A 14,089-nucleotide genomic window follows, 5' to 3' on the forward strand; every position below is an offset into this window, starting at 1 on the left:
AATCAAGGGAGCGGTTTTGCAGTTGAAGCTTGAGAAGGAGACGCGGCAGGATGGAGTTTCTGGACATGATCAGGAACTAGAACGACTGCGCGAACAGTTCAACCAGGAGCTGTGTAAATCTAAAAAGGAGTATGATGAACTCTTGAGGGAGCTGCAGCAATTCCAGGACCAAGTAAAGCCTCTAATGCAGGAGAAGGAGCGGCTGGAGGACTCTCTGTACCAGCGAGACCAGGAGCTATCCGCCCTGAAAGAGGCAATAAAAGTTGAAGTGTCTGGTCACGACCATGAGGCAGAAAAGAGGCATGAAAAGTTCAGTGAGGAACTGCAACAGATTAAGAGAGATTATGAGGATCTCCTCAAGGTTAAAGAAAAACTAGAGGAGGACAAGGCGGATGCAGAGCAAGTGCGCCAAGTGGTTGAGACCACTCTGCAGGACACCCGTGATGAAAATGGTGATCTCCGCAGAAAGACCCTAGGTCTGGAAGCTCAGGTGAAGGAGCTGCAGACGTTCTGTCATAATCTCCAGAGGGCAGAGACGTGCCTGAAGGAAAGAATCAGCAATATGGAAGCTGAGTGGAAAAAGATGGAGTCTGTCGGAGAAGCCACAGACCAGGGCCAGGAGTTGGCCGCTGGAGATGGGAGGTATGAAGCAGACACCTCCTCGAGTGACGTGAGCTCGGATGATTCGGTGGATGTAGGAGCCGAGATCAAGGAGCTCAAGGAGTCGCTACAAGCCCATTGGAAGCAAGAGAAGCTTGAGAGACTGGCTGTTGAGAGCCGAGTGGGCGCATTGGAGACAGAGAGGTCTGCTAGAACTCTACTGTTAAAGGAACAGTTGAAGCAGGAAGAGCTTCAGAGACGGGCCGCTGAGAGGCGAGTGGCGGAGCTAGAGGAAGAAGTTTCCGGGCTCAAAAGTCGCCTGACAAAGTATCACTCAGTGAACGAGGCCTCCTTGGAGAAGGTGGACCTGAGGAGAGCTAAGAGAGTTACATAGTTACATAGTTACATAGTTTATAAGGCCGAAAAAAGACAAGCGTCCATCCAGTTCAGCCTATTTCTTGTGCACTGCAGCTATTCCGCAGCGTTGATCCAGGGGAAGGCAACAAAAACCCATGCGGTATAGGCCAATTTACATCATTGAGGAAAAATTCACTTCCCGACACCAATCTGGCAGTCAGATTAAATCCCTGGATTAATTAACTATCACTAAGCATAAGATGTAATTTTATTGTTCTCAAGAAAGGCGTCCAGGCCTCTCTTGAACTCTTTAAGTGAGTTGGACAACACCACTTCCTCTCCCAGCGAGTTCCAGAGTCTCACGGCTCTGACCGTAAAGAATCCCCTTCTATGCTGGTGCAGGAACCTCCTTTCCTCCAGACGCATAGTGTGCCCCCTCGTCTTTGTCACCATCCTTGGTATAAACAGGTCATGGGAGAGATCTCTGTACTGCCCCCTGATGTATTTATACATGTTTATGAGGTCTCCCCTAAGCCTTCTCTTTTGCAACGTAAATAGGCCTAATTTTGACAACCTCTCTGGGTATTCTAGTCCCTCCATTCCCTTTATTACCTTAGTCGCCCTCCTTTGTACCCTGTCTAGCTCCAATATGTCTTTCCTGAGCACCGGAGCCCAGAACTGTGCACAATATTCTAAGTGCGGTCTTACCAGCGCTTTATACAGAGGAAGAACAATGTTCTCATCATATGCCCCTATTCCTCTTCTGATGCATGCCATGACTCTATTTGCCTTCGCAGCTGCTGCCTGACACTGGGCACTCCAATTTAATTTGCTATTAACCAAGACGCCCAGGTCCTTCTCCATGTCAGATTTCCCCAACGGTTTCCCATTTAATATGTATGGGTGACTGCTGTTTTTCTTTCCCATGTGCATGACCTTACATTTATCGGCATTGAACCCCATTTGCCATTTTTTGGCCCAACTCCCCAATTTATCTAAATCCTCCTGTAGCTGTGCCCTATCCTCATCTGTATTAACTACTTTACAAAGTTTAGTATCATCTGCAAATATTGCTATTTTACTATGCAACCCTTCCACTAGATCATTAATAAATATATTAAATAATATAGGGCCCAAGACAGACCCTTGAGGCACCCCGCTAGTAACCCTGAAACACCCTGAGCTTACTCCATTGATAACCACCCTCTGCTTTCTATCACTCAGCCAGCTATTTACCCACTTGCACACATTATCCCCCAGACCAAGCATTCTCATTTTATATACCAACCTTTTGTGTGGCACGGTATCAAACGCTTTGGAGAAGTCAAGGTATACAACATCCACTGACTCTCCCCGGTCCAGCTGTGAGCTCACCTCCTCGTAGAAGGCCATCAGGTTTGTTTGGCAGGAGCGATCCCTCATGAATCCATGTTGATATGGAGTTAGACAGTTATTATCATTAAGATATTCTACAATAGCATCTCTAAGAAATCCTTCAAACAATTTACCCACAACAGACGTTAAGCTGACTGGTCTATAGTTCCCAGGGTCACTTTTAGACCCCTTTTTGAATATTGGTACCACATTTGCTTGGTGCCAGTCTAGTGGGACAGTCCCTGTCCATAAAGAGTGCTTGAATATAAGATACAGCGGCCTGTCTATCACATTACTTAATTCTTTTAGTACCCGGGGGTGTATGTCATCTGGGCCTGGTGACTTGTCTATTTTGATATTATTTAGGCGTTTCTGAACTTCCTCCTGGGTTAGGTGGGTGATATTTAGCGGAGGGTTTACTTTATCACTCTGCATTTCCTCCGATAAATTGTTTTCTTTTGTGAAAACAGTGGAGAAGAAGCTATTGAGTAGGTTTGCTTTACCCTCATCGCCCTCTATGATTTTACCTAGGTTATTTTTCAATGGGCCAATTCCATCAGTTTTAATCCTTTTACTGTTTATATAGTTAAAGAACAGTTTGGGATTCGTTTTACTTTCCTTGGCAATTAGTCTCTCTGTCTCCTCTTTTGCTATTCTTATTTGTTTCTTACAGATTTTGTTTTTTTCCCTATAAGATATTAGCGCTTCCTCGCTGCCTTCTTGTTTAAGTTTACCGAAAGCCCTTTTTTTGTTTTTCATTGCCCTCTTGACTTCCTTATTTAGCCACATTGGCTTCCTCCTATTCCTAGCCCTTTTATTCCCATAAGGTATGTACCTTCTACAGTGACTATGTAGGACTGTTTTGAAAATTTCCCATTTTCTATCCGTGCTCCTATTACTAAAGATACTATCCCAGTCTATAAGGTGAAGGGCATCTCTTAGCTGATCAAACTTTGCCCTCCTGAAGTTCAGTGTTTTTGTGACTCCCTTGCTGGGCACCCTACTGAAGCACATGTGGAATTGTATAATGTTGTGGTCACTATTTCCCAGGTGCCCCCCGACCTGCACCTCAGTTATTCTGTCTGGCCTGTTAGTTAATATTAAGTCTAAAAGGGCCGTCCCTCTAGTTGGTTCCTGCACAAGTTGTGACAAATAATTGTCTTTGATAATTGACAGAAACCCGTTTCCTTTCTGAGATCTACAGCTTTCGGTTTCCCAGTCTATATCGGGGTAGTTGAAGTCGCCCATAATAATCACCTCGTTATTTTTTGCTACTTCGTCTATTTGTCTCATTAATAGACTTTCCGTGGCTTCTGCTATATTTGGTGGTTTATAACAGACTCCTATGATAATTTTATTATTGTTTTTTGCCCCATGTATCTCCACCCATAAGGACTCGACCTCCTCATTTCCCTCCCATACATCCTCCCGTATTGTAGGCTTTAGACACGTCTTTACATATAGACAGACTCCACCCCCTTTCCGACTTCTTCAATCCCTTCTAAACAGACTGTAACCCTGTAAGTTAACTGCCCAGTCATAGCTTTCATCTAACCATGTCTCGGTTATTCCCACTATGTCATAGTTACCTGTAGATATTTCTGCTTCCAGTTCATCCATCTTGTTTGTCATCTTAATGGAAGATAAATATGAAATGGAAGTACTCAGGATGAAAATTCGTGAATTTGTAGCTGTGAGTCAGCTCAGGGGAAGCATACAGGATGAAGAAGCTGGAAACCTGAGCTGGTTGATCGTCTGGAAACCACTGGTGAGACCGAAACGTCTCGGTACCAGTGCCTCGTAGATGTACTCGAGGATTTGAGGGAAGAATGCACCAGTGAGTCCGTGCATGAGGAGTTTAAGAAGGCTGTGGGAGCCTGTAAGGTGTACTTGACCTCAGAAGCTAAACAGCTGGTGGTCCTGTCCACGACTGAAGTCACAGTGAAGAGGGTGGCTATCCTAAGTGACATGCACTGGCGATGTATTCGCACGAAGCGGTTTCTCCGGTTGAAGACGGAACAAGCCGTTAGACAACTGGAGCTTATGAGAAAAGCTCACAGTCTGCGGGAAGAGGTCATCCGGGTGCCTCATGTTCTGGTGGGAAAGCTCGTTGGGAGAAATGGGCAAGCCATGCAGATGATGGTCAAGAAGTCTGGTGTGGTGAAAGTAAGCAGTCCACGTGATCGTCAGGACTGGATACCAGACGAAGATGGCATGGTGTCATTCTCCGCTGTAGGAACGGAAGAAAGTCTTGCATATATGAGCATGCTGATAGAGTACCGAGTGACCTACCTGCGAGAGGTAGAACAATTGAATCTCGCTAGACTGCGAGTGGATAGACAGCATCATCTGAGCAGCAGAAGATGGCAGCCGTCTAGAAATTGTGAGACCAGACAGAGAAAGGGCCCCCTAAATAACAGAACAGCTATAGCTGGAGTTAGGGACCTTTCAAGATGCCCTGAGAGTAGTGGGCGTGGGTTTAGAGGTAGTGAGACCTCCAGTAACTCAGGTTTGAGAGGCCCATACAAACAACCCAATAGAGTACAGGACAGTACGGAGTCTAACCGGACCTTAGATACGAGGGCATGTGAGTCACACTGCTGTGCGACTGACCGCTGGGAGCAGGGGAGACCTGACAAGGTTACGACTGACCGCTGGGAGTGGGGGAGCTCTGACAAGATTACGACCCGGAAAGGTGACCTGACGAAGTCAGTGACAATGACAGATGGTAGGTCCCTAAGGAATGGGCTAATGTCATTGACTAATGTTCCAGGTGCTGAACAGCGCAAATGTCAAGCACATAGTCTCGGTGTGAACTGTGGGTTATGAGGTAATTGGGTATACTGTGTGTTCAACCCCACAAGTTTGAACAGAGGGGGGGGATATGTAATGCAGCGGGTGCTTGGCATTACTGTAATGATCCAGTGTGGGTGTTTTGGCTGAACATGTACCTCCCCCTCAGCTGACTGGTCACATGATTGTGACATCGCACAGGTCCTATGCACACAGAAGGTCTGATCACATGACTGTAACATCAGCAAGGTCCTGTCTGTGTGCATTGGATGGATATATAAACCCTGATAGATTTTAGGACAGGGGTGTGATAGGCGTGAGGCCTGTTCCCCGCGTGTGTGGGACAACGTTCGTGTGAGGCCTAGTGAGGCCGAGTGAAGCCAGGCAGCCTAAAAGGTCGAGACTGGATCCTGTGAGTGGATGCTAGTGGCCTTGAAAGGCAGCGGCTTGGTGAAGAGTCCTGAAAGGCGCAGGCTGGATGTTGTGTGTGTGAAACATACCAGTAGCCTTGGACGGGACGACGACTAGAGACCCCCATCTGGGAAGCCGCAAAGCCACAGTGGTGGCAAAACCAAAGGGACTGAAGCAGCTGTAACCCGTCAAAGGTAAAGACACTGCTTATTGTGGACATTTAAGTTAGTACCTTACGGAAGGCTGTAACTTGGGCCAATTGGGCCGGTCTGCTACTTGAGAGAGACTCCTGGATGTTAAGTGTGTAAACATGCCGGTGATAAACTAAGAAGAACTGTGTGATATGCGGTTTATGATAATAATAAACGGCTGCATGGTGAAATACCGGAAGGACATTGCACGTGTGCTTAATTTACCCGGTGCAGCGAGTATCCCCCAGGATGATGACTAGCGATGCCTTACACTAGCCAGTTCTGCGCTATTTCCCAATTTACTGAAGTAGAAATTCATCTGCCTTTCAAAGAATGTTTGTGATGATACAAAGTTAATTTCTCCTGTACTGTTAGATCTGGTCTCAATGCAAGAGCTGTGTGGGATTATGAGAGCAAAGTGTTAGTCTTCACATGTCCCACTCTGGTAATGCTGTAGTCTATTTTAAATAAGCTCTGGAGGCAGATAAGAAAAATTTTGATTTCTCTTAAACATGACATCAATTCACAGATATCAAGGTATTATTTTTTTCAACTTTCTATGACCTATATTCCCATATAGACGGCTTAGAAGGGTTGATCATACCTACAGATTTTTTTTTAAAAAAGCCTGACAAGTTACTCCACTTATTTTTGAAGATTCCGACCTGATGATCTTCCCCAATCTCTCTAACATTACTCACAGCAAAAGACGTTGACTTAAACCTCTAACCGAAAGACTAAATTATTTACCGGTAATGGGATTTTCCAGAGCTCACGACAGCACCACACGACAGAGGGTATCCACCCATCAAGGACAGGAACCAACTGAATAACAAGGCCGGAAGCTATTAGGCACATCAGTTGGGTGACAGAGCATCAGAGGACCTCCAAGACTTTTATATGTACATACCATTTATATACCTCAACTTAAATAGTGCACACCAAACCCAGTGATGGGGGTGGGGGTGGGGATTTTAAAGGTGCTATCATGAGCTCTGGAAAATCAAATTACCGGTAAATAATTTAGTCTTTTCCTTTCCCCCATGACAGCACAATACGAGCAAGAGATTTACAGAGAAGAGAAGGGGTTCAATTAGGACTTTTGCTATGGGGCCCCGTGATATATATATATATATATATATATATATACCCTTTCTCCAGTAAACATTTTATACTTTGCATAGCTCAAAGGAATTTCCATTTAGTTTAAGTGTTTTGTCAATAACCAAAAACAGACACTCAGCCTATTGTCCTTAAGTACCCTAGAGCATCATATTCTCCTAAAATGTAAAAGACGCCTGTCCCTTTGCCGCTACTTCTCCAATAACTTTTTTCAATACTCAACTCCTCTTTGCTTAACACACTGCAGCAAATTCCATATATGCCCACCATCTATGCCCACCAGACTTCTCCCCAATATCTAATCTGACCTAATCTTTAATAACTCACCAAATAAACCTAGCTTCATCCTTGCCTGATAGAAAAAATTGGGCTCTGTCTTTAGTGAGGTGGACTGTCTTATTTTATCACACTCGCATGGTTTCAGCAGATATATCAGAATTCAAGAGAATTCCTATAAGACCCTTAATGTTTACCTGTGGGTATAAGACTCCATATATCCTTCATAAAATGTGACTAATGGCAAACAATCTATGTTATAGCTGTAGGAAGTTTACTGTCACTGACGCACCCCCTGGGCCATATTCTTTAGGGGAATACCCGGAGCCGGATCAGATGGGGGTTGTAGTCTCCGAGTGGCTGTGACCCGGTCCGTGCCCAGGGTGTCAAGCTCAGTGTGTGGCAGTCCTTACTGATGTTACTAAAGTTCTTTATGTCGACTACGCCACCCGTTGAATTGCGGTCACTACGGCCGCCGCTGCAGCAGGGTCCGCTGAGGCTGATGGTGTTGGTGCAGCTTAGGTAGTATAACCCCCAACGGGAGGGGTATAGCCTCAGGGGGTCAGGTGCAGAGGATGGTGGTTGTGGAGGTGCAGGGAGGATGGTAATCAGAGACAGAGTCGGGTTGTGCAGTTCAGGGTTCTTTACTTACTGCAGATGTTCCGGTCACTCCGGCCTTGAGTGACCACCCGAGCCGTGCTGCGTCCACCAGGTCCTGGACTCGGCCAACCCCCAAGTAGTTCTGGAGCGTGGTTCTGAGCTCCCGTTCTGTCCTGTCCTCGTCTCTGGCCTTCCCCACCAGGGATCCACCTATGTCCGGCTCCCTCGGGCCTCTTGTTGGTGAACCCTTGTCTCTGGGTTCCCTGACCCTATGCGTGGTCTGCCTTCCGGGTGGATATGGTGGGTGGCCGTGGCAGATGCTGCCCACGGCCTCCGGTCTCTGGCTGAGGTATGCTGTAGCCCCCACCAGTTTGGGATCCGGTACCCTGTTGCCAACTCTTCACCCTTTGATTTAGTTTGGGCTCTCAGAGTTCCTTCTTTCTCCCCCTCTGGGTCTTTCTCTCTCCTCTCTCTCTCTGGGCCTTGGAGCTGCTCTTCTCCTCTGCTCTCTTCAGGTTACACTCTGACAGACTGACCCTGATCTTAGATGGTTCCCACCTTTTATACTCCCTCTATGTGTGAGCTCAGGTGACCAGCACCCAATGAGCTCCTAGCTTTACCCAGGCTGCTCCCCCTATCTGCCCCTACACTACTGGGATGGTCCACCCCCCTCCCACTCCAGCCAAGGACAGACTCGGTCGTACCTGCACATTTCTAAGTGGGAGTACCGTTGGTCTGCCCTCCGGAAATGGGATGTGTGTAGTGCATGCAGCCTTCTGAGCTCAGTTCCACACTCCATCCTTACCCGGGAGTGGAATATCACACCTCTGGCTTGAGGTGCAATACCCCTGTAGCAGCCGAGTCCTCAGGGTGCTACATTCTGTAGGAAGTCTACTGTCACCATCTCCCATATCTGGTGGGACTACCCCAACATTAGACCAATTCTCATATCCATTCCATTGAGAGCTCTTTGGAGACTATATGCATCCTGTACCTCACACAAGGATAGCTTACCAAATTATGCGATTACATCAACTAACCTACTCATCCCACTAAATTGGAGATTACAATCCACCCCCCCTTTCAAAAAAGCATGGATAGACTAAACTGACCAAATTTACAGAATGGAGGAACTGTCTTCCTGGGAAGACAGAAATACTAACTTTGAAAGGATCCCTGACTTAATTACTACGAAGGTAACCTATCTTTTCAAAATGGAATGGATAGAGGCCGTACTCAATAAATACATGGAACGGTTTTTCCTTACATGGTCCTCTTTTATTAATACCCAGACATTATCTATACGTCAGGCGATACATAGTTGTTTCCAGTTTACTAACTGGTATATGAAAGAGCAACTAGCCGGCAAAATTCCTGTTAGACTTGATTGTTATTGTGATATAGAGCTGTGGATATGTGCTCGGGAGATGGAAGAGGGTGGGGGGGTTATAGTTATAATGAACCGTCTAATGTTCAAAGTATTGCACAATTGTCTTTTTATAGATCTTCTCTAAAGTTTTTGGACAATGTTTGTACACTTTGCTTATTGTTCAATAAAGATTATATTGCTTTTCACCAAAATGATCAGGATTACGAGCAAAAAGAATATTATTAGCCCTGATATATATCTAGGGATTTTGATAGGAGTTCCAGCATCAGAAAGAACGTGCAGTGGACCCTATTCTGTACTATACTAGGTCTCCACAAACTCTGCCTGACTATTGCTGTCAGCAGTATTAATATTCATCAGAATCAGCCCTTACAAGGATTGATAGTGTAGATTAATAGTGGTGTGGAGCCCTGCCTAAAATGAGCACCAATGCTCTCCCTACTCTGCCTGTTTGACCTGTAGACTGTGATGAGCATAAGGTCACCGGGTCTTATATAGACACTATGCGGCCAGCCAATCACTGTAATGCCACAACCAACATGGCTACGACATTACAGTGACTGTCAGGCAATCCCTGCATGTTAATTGGCTGCTTAATATGCACCAAACATGTCAGGCAGGGACTCGAGCTCCCACCGAACATTCAAAAAATACTCACCGAATAACGAGCATCTCGAGCCCTGTGATGCTCGGTCGAGTAATGAGTAGTGACGAGCATGCTCGCTCATCACTACTAGACACCAAAGGACACCATCCATTATCACATGAACTTAATGCCTCAAAATGTCAGAGCTGTTTGAGGGCTGTAGGGATAGCTGCATAATTTTAGCCAGGTGGTTTTAAGGTTATGCCTTTCACCATCTTGTGGAACTAATGTCATAAGAGCCGTTTTGGTGGCAATCATAGGCAAGTATGACTGTTTAGCGTATGTCACTTATAAACTGCAAATATCATTCAGCACCCTATAAACAGGTCATTAAAATTAATGTTAACCACACTAATATGGACTCTCATAATTCTGACCTTCAGCAAGCAACTTCCTACAGATACAAACTCTGTCCTATCAGTTAAACCTCAACCACTAACATTGCTGAACTATGCCCCCTTAAAAATGGAGTTACACAGTGGTCCTCCTGTACTCTAGTGCATTACTTAGGGTCCTGCTGTATTTATTACTTTTAACAATAATGTAGTTGGGGATGCCACTCTCACTTATGGGACCCTGTGTAACTATACAGGCTGCAAAGGCTATATTTCTGCTCCTGACACAACTAAAAAAATGAGGCAGTATACGGAATACAATGTGTGCCAAATCACAAGCTTATTTACTTAGCAATACAGTGTGATATGTCAGTCACCAATTTTGAAAAAAAAAAAAAGCTGAAGATTTTAGAAACTAGAAGATGCGCTAATAAATTTGAAGGACATTGGCGCAGCAGCCAGGTCAGTACTTTGTGACCACTGTATGGGAGCCCTGTAAACCTCCTCCTATCGGTCATCTTTCGTAACTCTTCTTGATTAGCCGGTCCGGTACGATATTGTGTGAGCGTCACGGAATAACAATGATGACACAACAGGCTGGCTAATCAAAAGAAGAGCCACAAATGATGACAGGTAGGAGGATGATTACATGGCTCCTGGCCAGCGGCCACAGAGTACTGACCTGGCTGCTGGACCAGGGTCCTATAAATCAATACAATCATTTCTTGTGGAAACATATCTTATTTTACATACCTTGAATGTACTTCAGTCAATTTCTTTTCAGTTTCTTCATGTTCAGTTTTAGCTGAAAAATAAATAAAAAATGCATACTACATTGAACCTCATCACTCACAAAATTTATTCTACACAAAATGCGAATTCTAAAGCATATTTTTACTTAACCTTCTTTTGTTGTTTCACTTGTGGCTTATAAATATTTATAAATAAACAGACAAGAAGGAATGGAATATTGCAAATTTTAAAAAATATACAGTAATTATATATATATATATATATATATATATATATATATATATATATATATATATATATATATATATACACAGTACAGACCAAAAGTTTGGACACACCTTCCCATTAAAAGATTTTTCTGTATTTTCATGACTATGAAAATTGTACATTCACACTGAAGGCATCAAAACTATGAATTACCACATGTGGAATTATATACTTAACAAAAAAGTGTGAAACAACTGAAAATATGTCTTATATTCTAGGTTCTTCAAAGTAGCCACCTTTTGCTTTGATGACTGCTTTGCACACTCTTGGCATTCTCTTGATGAGCTTCAAGAGGTAGTCACCGGAAATGGTTTTCACTTCACAGGTGTGCCCTGTCAGGTTTAATAAATGGGATTTCTTGCCTTATAAATGGGGTTGGGACCATCAGTTGTGTTGTGCAGAAATCAGGTGGATACACAGCTGATAGTCCTACTGAATAGACTGTTAGCTGCTTTTTTCTTGCCATAATACAAATTCTAAGTAAAGAAAAACGAGTGGCCATCATCACTTTAAGAAATGAAGGTCAGTCAGTGCAAAAAATTGGGAAAACTTTGAAAGTGTCCCCAAATGCAGTGGCAAAAACCATCAAGCGCTACAAAGAAACTGTCTCACATGAGGACCGCCCCAGGAAAGGAAGACCAAGAGTCACCTCTGCTTCTGAGGATAAGTTTATCCAAGTCACCAGCCTCAGAAATCGCAGGTTAACAGCAGCTCAGATTAGAGACCAGGTCAATGCCACACAGAGTTCTAGCAGCAGACACATCTCTTCAACAACTGTTAAGAGGAGACTTTGTGCAGCAGGCCTTCATGGTAAAATAGCTGCTAGGAAACCACTGCTAAGGACAGGCAACAAGCAGAAGAGACTTGTTTGGGCTAAAGAACACAAGGAATGGACATTAGACCAGTGGAAATCTGTGCTTTGGTCTGATGAGTCCAAATTTGAGATCTTTGGTTCCAACCACCGTGTCTTTGTGCGACGCAGAAAAGGTGAACGGATGGACTCAACATGCCTGGTTCCCACCGTGAAGCATGGAGGAGGAGGTGTGATGGTGTGGGGGTGCTTTGCTGGTGACACTGTTGGGGATTTATTCAAAATTGAAGGCATACTGCACCAGCATGGCTACCACAGCATCTTGCAGCGGCATGCTATTCCATTCGGTTTGCGTTTAGTTGAACCATCATTTATTTTTCAACAGGACAAGGACCCCAAACACACCTCCGGGCTATTTGACCAAGAAGGAGAGTGATGGGGTGCTACGCCAGATGACCTGGCCTCCACAGTCACCAGACCTGAACCCAATCGAGATGGTTTGGGGTGAGCTGGACCGCAGAGTGAATTCAAAAGGGCCAACAAGTGCTAAGCATCTCTGGGAACTCCTTCAAGATTGTTGGAAGACCATTTCCGGTGACTACCTCTTGAAGCTCATCAAGAGAATGCCAAGAGTTTGCAAAGCAGTCATCAAAGCAAAAGGTGGCTACTTTGAAGAACCTAGAATATAAGACATATTTTCAGTTGCTTCACACTTTTTTGTTAAGTATATAATTCCACATGAGGTAATTCATAGTTTTGATGCCTTCAGTGTGAATGTACAATTCTCATAGTCATGAAAATACAGAAAGATCTTTAAATGAGAAGATGTGTCCAAACTTTTGGTCTGTACTGTATATATATATATATATATATATATAAAACGTTTTTATAGGAAAAAACACATCTAAATTAAATTGTTTCTCAAAATGCATTTGTTCTAAAATAGCACTGCAGTGGTCCATGTATAAAACAAACTAAAAGGTATTTACAATCATGATGTACAGTGCCGGCAAAAAAAACTTTACATTTGTGCAGTAAAAAAAAAACTTTACGTGTAAAATCCGCATCATGATTTCACTTCTTAAAAGTGCACACAATGAAGGAGATAATCAAAAACTATATAATAGCAAAACTGGCTTAGTAAAATCTAAATATCAATACTAATTAATTAAAATACTAATTGTAACGAAATATCCGCAATAAAACACTTGAACGTTAAGATTTTGTGTTTCGTTGAATTTGTAAAGATTTTTTTTTGCCGGCACTGTAGAATATACAAAATTTTTGTTTGCATAATGTGATTATTTAATTCCCAGCAATATTTTCTAGACTATACATCTGGACTTTTAGCACCATTGTTGGATACTGTAGAAAAGTTTTACACTGCTAACAATCAAATAAAAGTTAAAGGGGTTGTCCACTACTTAGACAACCCATTCTTAATCTAAATGTTTGGCCCCAATAAAATAAAGCCAATGCTCACCTTCTATGCTGGCGCCGTTCCAGCAGTGTCTGCACTCAGGTCCTGGGTAGTGTTGAGCCACCCCCGTAGTGTTCGGGTTCGGTTCGGTTCGTCGAACACCGGGATGTTCGAGGAACTGTTCGTCGAACACCGTCGAACACCGAACACCGTTAAAACCAATGGCAGGCAAACAAAAACACATAGAAACACATAGAAAACACCTTCAAAAGGTGTCGAAAAGCTGACAAACTGCTCAGAAGACGCTTTCTTTAAAAAAGCCGGCCGGCAATTCAGCAGCGGCATACACCGGTACCCGACAATTTAGACAAGAAGGAATAGAGCCTCACACATAGATTAGATAGATAGAAACATGTCAGTCACATATATAAGAAGTACAGTGACAGTGTTGCTTACTGTACTTGTCATTTAGTGTAAAGGATTTATTAAAAAATATAATAGTGTTTTCATGCACTGTCTCTTTAAAAAAGCCGGCTGGCAATTCAGCATCTGTACCCGAAAATTTATAACAGACAGAATAGAGCTTCACACATAGATTAGATAGATAGAAACATGTCAGTCACATATATATGAAGTACAGTGATAGTGTTGGTTACTGTACTTGTCATTTAGTATTAAAATAAAGGATTTATTATTAAAAAAAATTGGCGTGGGGTTCCCCTTAATTTTAGTCTCTAGCGGAG

The 14,089-nt window shown here is 43.6% G+C and overlaps 1 protein-coding gene across 4 annotated transcripts in view; it reads right to left on the bottom strand.

Moving 5' to 3' along the window:
• Positions 1-14,089, bottom strand: part of FMN2 (formin 2) — an 872,215-nt gene that overhangs the window by 196,759 nt on the left and 661,367 nt on the right. For all 4 annotated transcript variants that reach the window (XR_012318036.1, XR_012318035.1, XM_073671454.1 and 1 more), the window contains one exon: positions 10,849-10,900. Coding sequence is in view for 2 of the 4 variants with exons in the window: in XM_073671454.1 (XP_073527555.1) it covers positions 10,849-10,900 (52 nt within the window). In the remaining 2 variants the exon portion in view is untranslated. The remainder of the gene's footprint in view (positions 1-10,848; positions 10,901-14,089) is intronic.

This window comes from Phyllobates terribilis, unplaced genomic scaffold (assembly GCF_046119375.1).
Source record: "Phyllobates terribilis strain yellow unplaced genomic scaffold, ASM4611937v1 Scaffold_3__8_contigs__length_932513732, whole genome shotgun sequence".
Classification (NCBI taxonomy): domain Eukaryota; kingdom Metazoa; phylum Chordata; class Amphibia; order Anura; family Dendrobatidae; genus Phyllobates; species Phyllobates terribilis.